Raw genomic sequence first — 10198 nt, 5'->3', positions numbered from 1 at the left:
GATAGGAAGAGGGGATGCCAGGGGGTGGGCAAAATGGTTGTGAAAGGGGTCAAAAGGTACAACTTCTACTTATGTCATGGTGACATGGTGTACAACATGAGGACTATGGTTAATAATACTTATTGCATATTTGAAAGTTGCTAAAAGAGTAGATCTTAAAAGTTCTCATCACAGGGGCACCTGGGTAGTTCAGTCGCTTAGGCATCCAACTTCAGCTCAGGTCATGATCTCACAGTTGGTGGGTTCGAGCCCCACGTTGAGTTCTGTGCTGACAGCTCAGAGCCTGGAACCTGCTTCAGATTCTGTGTCTCCCTCTCTCTCTGCCCCTCCCCCGCTTGCATTCTGTCTCTCAAAAATAAATAAAAATGTTAAAAACAATTTTCTTTTAAAGTTCTCATCACAAGAAAAAATTTTAACTGTGTGGTAATGGATGTTAACTAGACTTTGCAATATATACATATACTGTATACCTAAAACTAAAATGTCAATTATGCCTTAATTAAAGAAATTTTTAAGATATTTATATTGAGTGGGGAGTGAGGGGCGGGGGGGGGAAATCCCAAGCAGGCTCCACACTGTCAGCATGAAGACCCACTTGGGGCTCAATCTCATGAACCGTGAAGTCATGACCTAAGCCAGGATGAAGAGTCAGACGCTTAACCGACCATACCACACAGGTGCCCCTAAAAGTTTTTAAAAAACAAATAGCTTCAATTGTTTTAGAAACAGTAAACTATGAAGCATCAATTATGAAAAACACCTAATTGCAAATGACCCATATATATTCATTGGCCATTCTAAACCTTTCCATCAGTGCTGAAGCTCTGGGCACTATCAGGTAAAAATCTGGTGCTTTCAGAAAATGAGTTCAGGGGGGCCTGGGTGGCTCAGGCGGTTGGGCAACCGACTCTTGATTTTGGCTCAGGTCGTATCTCACAGTTCATGAGTTCAAGTCCCATGTCAGGCTCTGTGCTGACACTACGGAGCCTGCTTGGGATTCTCTGTCCCTCTCTCTGCCCCTCCCCCAATCCTGGGCGCTCAAGCTCTCAATATAAACAAACTTAGAAAGGAAATCAGTTCAGAAGCACAAGGCTAAATATAAATAAATCCCTAAGAACCTCAGAGCTCACAGAAGGGAAGGTTGGCAATAGATACATAATGATCCCAGAGGTACCACCTTAACTACTAACACATTTCTTCTATCTTTAGTGAAATTTCACTTTAATTTCCAAAATTCTAGAAATTTTACCTAGGAATTAGCAAACACTCTGTGAAGAATGTAAATACTTTTGAGAAGAGAATGTGGGTTAGCAATCATTAACTTCTTAAAAATAGCATGGATATTTTTTTCTTCTTACATCTTAAGTTCAGCTACTCTGAGAAAGTTAATTTCTGATGAAGAAAGCAAACACTGATTTGGGAATTGAAGCACTTGTAAGGAATAGGCCAGAGGCTTAGGTAATATAGCAGCACTGGTAGAATAGAAATAGAGGGGAAAATCAAGGATGGCAGACACCTTAACCTCCATAGCAACATTGTTAGGGTCAGGGAAAAACCTCTTCTTTACATCAAATGCTCCTTTAAAAATCCTCATCATACATACAGATGGCCAACAGACACACATGAAAAGATGCCCAATATCACTGTCAGGGAAATACAAATCAAAACTACAATGAGCACCTCACACCTGTCAGAATGACTAAAATTAACAACTCAGGAAACAGGTGCTGGTGAGGATATGGACAAAGGAGTCCTCTTACACTGCTGGTGGGAATGCAAGCTGATGCAGCCACTCTGGAGAACAGGATGGAGGTTCCTCATAAGTTAAAAATAGAACTACCCCATGATCTAGCAATTGCACAACTAGGTATCTACCAAAAGATACAAAAATACTGATTCGAAGGGATACATGCACCCTGATGTTTATAGTAGCACTATCTATAGACAAATTATGGAAAAGAGCCCATCAACTGATGGATAGGTAAAGATGTAAGGGGTGTTTGGGTGCTTCAGTTAAATGTCTGACTCTTGATTTCCACTCAGGTCATGATCTTATGGTTCGTGCGATCGAGCCCATCGGACTGTGTTGACAGCATGGAGCCTGTCTGGGATTCTCTCCCTTTCACTTCTCCCTGCTCATGCATGCACTCTCTCAAAAAACAAAAGGTGTGTACACACACAGACACACACGGAGTATTACTCAGCCATAAAAAAGAATGAAATCTTGCCATCTGCAACATGGATGGAGCTAGAGTATCATGCTACATGAAATAAGTCAAAATAAATACTGTATGTGGATTTTAAGAAACCAAATGAACATAGCGGGTAAAAAAAAAGAGGAAAACCAAGAAAGACTCTTAACTATAGAGAACTGACAGATTACCAGAGGGGAGGTGAGTGGGGGAGATGGGTTGAACAGGTGACGGGGATTAAGGAGTGCGCTGGTTAAATGTTTTTGAGAGAACTTGTGAGCGGGGAAGGGGCAGAGAGAGAGGGAGACACAGAATCTGAAGCAGGCTCCAGGCTCCCAGCTGTCAGCACAGAGCCCAATGCGGGGCTCGAACTCACGAACTACAAGATAGGGACCCGAGCCAAAGTTAGACATTAACTGACTGAGCCACTCAGGCTCGCCTAAGGACTGCAACTGTGATGAGCACTATGTATTGTTCAGTGTGGAGTCAAAATTCTATAGCTGAAACAAATATTACACTGTATGTTAACTGGAATTTAAATAAAAATTTGAGAGAAAACAAAAAAACCTTGTCACATAGAATATAGTTCAACTATTATGAGGGCACATTTACTATATTTGGACTGCATCAGAAGCGTAAGCATAATTCATGCAGTGATTCTATGGTAAAATGTCAGCTTTCTTAAATTTCTAGTCAAATTCAGAAACATAAACCTTGTTATATTGGCCAATGCTGCCTGTGAATAATGTAGGGAACCCAGCCTGGTTTCGCGATTTGTCATATGAAAAAATTCCATGTGTTCTAGGTTTAAAATATATAGACTACTTAAATCCTAGTGTAATGCACATAAAATGACAATACTTTCGATAAAAAAAGCCCTTGTATCTAAATAATTATGGATTCTACAACCAAAAATATTTCTACCTGGCAGTTCTTGTTTACTAAATTAACATTTACTATGTAGTTTCCTCCTCCTCTTTAATGTTGAGAGAGAGAGAGAGAGAGAGAGAGAAAGAGAAAGAGAGCGCATGCACGCGAGTGCACACACTGGGGAGGAACAGAAAGAAGAGGGTACAGAGGATCCAAAGCTGGCTCTGCCAAGAGCAGAAAGCCCCAGGCAGGGCTCAAACCATGAGATCATGACCTGAGCCAAAGTTAGAACCTTAACAGACTGAGCCACTCAGGTGTCCCTACCCTATAGTTTCTAATGTGAAAACAGGTAACAGTAAGAAAAAACACCTATAGGCAAACAAAAACTATCATGTTAACCAATTATGGTCTGGAAATTTCTGTAGAGGTTTCTTCCCAAAGTGTTTTCCAATCACATCATTCTTTTGCTCCAGTAAAGGTTATCACAAATATAAATTGCTTAATAACCTTAATTCTCATAGGCTGAGTGAAGTTATTTACTTCATTTAATACGGAAACTGATGCTAGAAAATTTCAAGACTCCTCACGATTTGGTATTAAAAATTAATCCTCAGGGGCACCTGGGTGGCTCAGTCAGTTCAGCAACCAACTTCAGCTCAGGTCATGATCTCACGGTTTTTGAGTTTGAGCCCTGCATCGGGATCTGTGTTGAGAGCTCAGAGCCTGGAGCCTGCTTTGGGTTCTGTGTCTCCCTCTCTCTGCCCCTCCCCCACTCACACTGTCTCTCTCAAAAATAAACTTTAAAAAAAATTAACCCTCAGAGGCATCAGAATTCCTATTTCTGTTGTGACTGTCCAGTTGGGACTTTAATCTTAAATGAAGTATGTGCTTTTATTAAAAAAATCTGTCATGATCGACAAATTGGATGCCTTTTCATGAATTCTACTTCTTACCACTGACATCACCCAAGGAGACAAAACACAATTCTTAAAATTTAATGAAATTCCAACAGTAAACATTTCCTATGGGTTTTGGTTTCCAATACCTGCCTATTGGGAGTTAATAATACTTATTACCTGTTCAACAATTACAGAAAAAACTTTAAAGTTAAGAAAAGTTCTGAATTTGAGGTATATAAAGAATATTCATTAAGAATAAAGTAGTCAAGATTTCCTTTTACTCAAAAAAATCACTTCAAAGAGTTGACCTCCATGTACAAAAGACAAGATCAATCACGTTTATCACTGGACACAAAGAATATTCCAAAGGTCTTTAAAAATGGTAATTAATCTCAAAAAGAAAAAAATTTAACTTGTATAGTTCATTCATTATCAAGACCATACTTGCTTAACAAGGTAATTATGCTATTGATATAAAACATACAGTATTTACACTTAACTGTACAAAATAATTTAATGTTTACAAAAATATTAGAATGTTTAGAGTTGACTGACACAGTCTTAAGTAATCTCTTCTAGAGAAGTATATAGTAAGACCACTGATTTCCATTTCATTTCTTTTTTAATAAGTCAAAGAAAGGATGCTGCAAGGCTTCATCCAAGGTAATTCTTTTCACTGGATCATATTCTAACATTCTTCGTACCAGGTCAAACAGTTTCTCATGTTCTTCGTCATGAGAAAGCATAAATTCCTGGGGAAAGAAATATTTTTGTTGAAGAAAGATTTTAAAATTTTTAAAAACTTTTTTTTTTTAACCTTTATAATCTTTTTGTTTTCTTTTTACCTTTAATGGTTTGCAGCGTCTCCTAACATATCTACCAGCAGAACTATGTTCATCCCAATCTAGCTGGTTATGGTGAAAATACTTGCGTTTTCTACAAGAAAAAGAAGTCTGGATCAGTAAAAATACAAGAACCACATGTTTACTCTGACCTCACTGGAACAGCTGGAAGCATGAACATCTATCTATGTAGACACACACACACGCATACAATTTTTTTAAATTCCAGCAATGACATACTAGATCAGACATATTTTCTAAAACATCTTCCTTAATCTTGCACCCTCTGAGGTTCTCGTGCCCCACCTCAGTGGTTCATGTACCGCACATGGAACAGTGACAGCTTATGGATCCATTCATGTGAATGTGGATTTCACTAGGTCTGGAATGGGGTGAAGCTATTTGCCAACCACTCTAGTATCCTGTGCAAAGACACACAGCTAAGCTAGCTAGCGATAGTACGGAATACAAACGTAAACTGCTAGGACTCCAAAATCAAACTGTTTTTTACTACTCTATTATGTTTATAGCAAATTAGGGAAACACTTCTGCAAAGTTTAACTGGAGTGTAAAAAGACGCTTTGTTTATTAGTAGATCACAAGGTAAATACTGCATTACTTGTTAACAATTTGACTTTATGGAGGAAAAAAAAATTGAAATCTGAAGTCCTGGAACAAGCAGTAACAACAAAGTTGGGTTTTCTGTAGTTTGAACACAGGCCACTGCCCATTCCCAAGAAAGGGCTTTCATCTTAGAGCATACCTTGTTTTCTGAATCATGTGTGTTGGTATGGGTCCTAATATTCGTTCCATCATTGCCAGGTGCTCTTTACTATCATGAGTCTAAAACACAAAGGAAGAAGAAATTTAGCACTTTCCCTTCCCCTACTTGCACAATAAAGGAAAATATAAGAAAACAGCGCTGACACAAAAGGACTAGATTAGAGAGCTGCATAGTTTATATCACCCTCTACTTCAAAGATGGAACAATACTGAATGAGCTATATTAGCTGGTATAAACCAATAAAACTAGTCTGATATCCAACGTAAGGTTCTGTATAGCAAGTGGATTAGACACATAATTTAATGTGAAACTGAACAATTTCCTTATTTGTTTTCATTTCTTGCACTGTTTACTGAAGAATGACTAGGGAACAGTACCAGAAAAATGGTCTCCTCATTTAATCAGCTGCTGACCCAAAACTGACTTTATTCACTAATGAAGATCCACGTGTTAACATTTACTATTCCTGGGCAATAAAAATACAGTTGTAATAATTCTCACAACAATCCTGAGCTCGGTATGTGGGAACATGAGTTTCAAAGGAGTTAAGATACTAGCCCAAGGTCATATAGCTCATGAATGAGAAAAGGTAGCTATGAATCTAAGTCAAAACTCATCTTCAATCATAATAGGAAAAGAGTTTTGGCTCAAGTGGAAGAGAGAAAACTGGCACACTTAGAGCTGGAACGGTATGCTCCTAGATCAGAGGTTGGCAAACTTTTGTAAAGGTCCAAACAGTAAATATTTTAGACCTGGCTGGTTACAAATGGTCTGTGTCACATATTCTTTTTTAAAAGCAGGCATCAGACTATCATCTGCCAACTCCTCAATCTGAAGAGCAGAGGCTTTTAAAAATCTATCAACCTATTGTTTCTAGCACATTGCTTCCAAAATGTTAAGGCCCTAATTCATGACAGGAGTTAAGTAATATTAACTCCACACTTTTATTTTCCAAACCAATACAGCTTTTATTGCATCTTTAAAATATCACAAATAAGGGGTGCCTGGGTGGCTTGGTTAAGCATCCGACTTCGGCTCAGTTTAAGCGTCATGAGTTCGAGCCCTGCACTGGGCTCTGCACTGTCAGTGCAGTGCAGCTTGGAGTTTTTTCTCTCTCTCTCTGCCCCTATCCCACTCATGCTATCTCAAAATAAATAAATTTTTAAAAATATGTATCACAAAGAAGTTGAAAAATCATCCAGCATCTTGTTATTCTGTAGCTGGACAACTTAGATCTTATCCACAAGTCTGTTGAACAGTTCCTTTTTCAGATACAACTCCAAACTTTTCTGATATCCTTGTTTTTAACTGTTGTAACTAGCTGAATCAAAGCGGCTGAGTTTGATACAAGTTCAATATCATTTCCTTCAAGAACTCATCTTTCTGGGCTTCTGAGAGATACTGAACAAGCAACACCTGGCCTCATCTGAATCCTGCAGATGTATTTTTCACCCAAGAAATTCTGCATTTCAACAAGAGAAACCACTCTCCTGAGTAACAACGATGATGGGGAAATGAGCATACACAGACGTCATCTTCTAATGGAAGCCCAGCGTAACACCCTTGACCATGTTCTGTACGGACAAAAAAGAACTGGCTACTCTGCTTGCACTAATTCCCCACCCTTTGTCAACCTAGAGCCTCTTCTTTTTCTTTCCCAGGAGACAGAGTACACGGAGATGACTGGGTTCCTCTGGAGCGGTTCACAGTAACAGTGCCTCCCTTCATAGTGATGTTGACATTTTCTGGAATGTCGATGGTCTGACTGCCAAGAATCGTCTTCATTCTTGCAGTAGATGCAGCAAAGAGCTAGCTCCACATTTTTAAGAAGTTCCTTAGTTGAAGAATATTTTGGAGGATGCAATTCCAAATAGAAACTTTATCTCAAACCAATGTTAATAATCTGCACTTATGACCACAGAGTGATTTATAATCACAGATTATGTGAAGCAACTATTTTGTGTGTCAGAATGAAGAAATCATGCACGCACTCTACTCAACTTTTTCTTGACCCTCAGCTTACAAGACCAGATGCCACCTCCAAGAACTGAGTAGTCACTATGGTTGTAGGTATCAAGCTTGTCTATGAACTCAGAGTACTTTTAATAGGGTCTCTATGGATCAATGGATTAGAAACAGGAGAAGTCTGACGACGGGGTCCCACAGGCAGTGAACACACATTCTACAATAGCCACCACCTAAGTGACTCTTACTTGTCATAGCTTCCTGTCCACCCTGCATGGCCCCCAACTTCAAATCAACCTCAACAGCAGGAGCCAGAATCCACCAAATCTGCACCCTTGACCCCCACAACAAATCACAACACTCTGATCACATTAGAACCCTTCTTCAGTGGGTGCACAACCTAGATCTTCGAAGACTGTTAGATGTCAATTGTAAGGAGAATTACAAGGGAAAAAAGCAGAGACTTAAATATGGCTTCCTACTTTTTGTTTTGCCAAATCAGGACTTTAATTTTAGAAAATTAACTATCAACAACTATTATCATCATTCCATGAAAAGGACATTTCAGTACCCAAAACAAAGAAGCTAGAGGGATAATCTCTAAATAAAGGCCAGAATGACAAACTTACAAAATCATTTTCACTTTGGATTAGTCTACATTCTGGAAACCATGAACTTCTAGGAAACAAGTACCTTTCTATCCAAACAAGTCCATGATGACTCAGTCCTTGCCTGACCTCACTTCCCCATTTATGCAAGACAGTCTGACAGCACCAACTACTGTTCCCTGACTAGAGAATGCTCTTTTGTGTATCTACACACTTATGGGTACAAGATCTTCCTGAGCTGGCCACCACTCTCTCCAGTTTTCTGACAAACCTCTAATCATCCTTCTGGCAACTGGCTTAAACTCCCTACTTTCTCGGTGACGCCTTCTCTGAAGAAATTTAACCCTCCATCTTTCCTGGGTTCCCACTACACTTTCTACATTGTTCCATTATAGCAAATAACACATTACACTGTAAGCTTTCCCACATTTATCTTTTATATGACTACCTGGAGGACAGAGATGTTGTCTTTCCAACTTTAAACATAGTGCCTTAAAATGTGCCTAGGATGTCACAATAAAATATGACTTCTTGTCCCTGAATTATTTTATAAAGCAGAGTGACTTGCTCATGGCCGTGGTGGTCAGCACAACCAGAACTGAATTATCACTGGCCACAGTAATGCTAATACAAATTTATGCAGCTCAATAAAAAAATGAGAACACAAGACAATATGAACCATGTGAGAAAAACTCCAATCACATGCAAAACAGAATTATGAACACTCACCAAGAGCAGTATTTCATCCAACTATGGTTTTAGAGGATGACCATTCTGCACATGTAAGGGTTTTCTGGGGAGTTTTTTTATTTGAGAGAGACAGAGAGCACGTGAGTGGAGGACAGGGGCAGAGGGAAAGAGAAAGAGAGAATCCCAAGCAGGTTCAACACACAGCGCAGAACCCAACACGGGGCTCAATCCCACAACCCTGGGATCAAGACCTGAGCCGAAATCAAGAGGTGCTCAACAAACTGAGCCACCCAGCCTCCCCATTTTATGTAAGTTTTAATATTAACACTACAGCAACTTTTCAAAACGCAGGCCAAAATTTTAACATGCTCTTAACACTGAAAATTAATTATGGAATGGCATTTACTAAATACATACCTGGAAGACTGTGAAACCAAGGTAATATTCAATAAGAATGCACCCTATGCTCCACACATCACAAGGTTGAGACCAACCCAAAGCTGTAAAAACAAAAACACTTCTATACGCAACAATTTTTAACTGCCAATGTACCATATCCCTTCCCTCTATGCATGCTCTCTTTACAATAAATAAGATGGTAAACTCCAGGGTTATATTTTAGTTTCACGTAAAATGTTACTCGGTATGCTCTCACAATTCTCCATATCTTTACATCAAATTAGTGTTTATTGTGGGGGAGGGGGCATTTTATGTAAAGTAAGAGAGAGATTAGCAAATATTTTCCAAGTATAACTATCAATTTGTGCAAATACTCCATATTCTCTGATCTGTGTGCAATGGGGAGCATTGTTACTCGCAGTTCATGATTGTTCTAGGAAATTTTACATTTTATTATAGCAAATACAGGTTGACAAGCTCAGAATGTAATTACTAACCACTTCTCAACTTACCAACTTAATGCCTGAGTTTACTTCTTGCATTAAAAAAACAAGAACTGGGGGAGGGGGTGGTGGTGCCTGGGTGGTTGAGTGGGTCAAGCGTCAACTCCTGATTTTGGCTCAGGTCATGATCTCAGGGTTTGCTTCATGAGATTAAGCCCCACAGTGGGCTCTACACTGACAGCATGGAGCCTGCTTGGGATTCTGTCTCCCTCTCTCTCAGCCCCTCCCCCACTCATGCACTCTGCTCTCTCTCACAAACTTAAAAAAAAAAAAAAGGATTATGATTTCATGCCCTTCCCTTGGGCTCCATGCTAGGCATGGAGTCTGCTAAAGATTCCCTCTGCCCCTCTCCTGTTCCCACTCTCTCAAAAAAAACAAAAAACCATGGTTTTAGATAAACTAAGGATTATAAATGGGTATTATAAGCAGTTATGTTATAAGAATTA

General features: G+C 39.2%; 1 protein-coding gene across 3 annotated transcripts in view; it reads right to left on the bottom strand.

Annotated features, from left to right (window-relative positions):
- Positions 1 to 4222: 4222 nt before the first annotated feature.
- CLK4 (CDC like kinase 4) overlaps positions 4223 to 10198 on the bottom strand; it is a 28933-nt gene continuing 22957 nt past the window's right edge. For all 3 annotated transcript variants that reach the window (XM_049649019.1, XM_049649018.1, XM_049649020.1), the window contains 4 exons: positions 9268 to 9350; positions 5567 to 5646; positions 4807 to 4897; positions 4223 to 4713 (listed from right to left, as the gene is read on the bottom strand). In XM_049649019.1, coding sequence (XP_049504976.1) covers positions 4573 to 4713; positions 4807 to 4897; positions 5567 to 5646; positions 9268 to 9350 — 395 coding nt within the window. In that variant the 3' untranslated portion in view covers positions 4223 to 4572. The remainder of the gene's footprint in view (positions 4714 to 4806; positions 4898 to 5566; positions 5647 to 9267; positions 9351 to 10198) is intronic.

Source organism: Panthera uncia (assembly GCF_023721935.1).
Source record: "Panthera uncia isolate 11264 chromosome A1 unlocalized genomic scaffold, Puncia_PCG_1.0 HiC_scaffold_17, whole genome shotgun sequence".
Classification (NCBI taxonomy): domain Eukaryota; kingdom Metazoa; phylum Chordata; class Mammalia; order Carnivora; family Felidae; genus Panthera; species Panthera uncia.
Note: the sequence above shows the minus strand (reverse complement) of the source record. Positions and strands in the feature narration are given on the sequence as shown.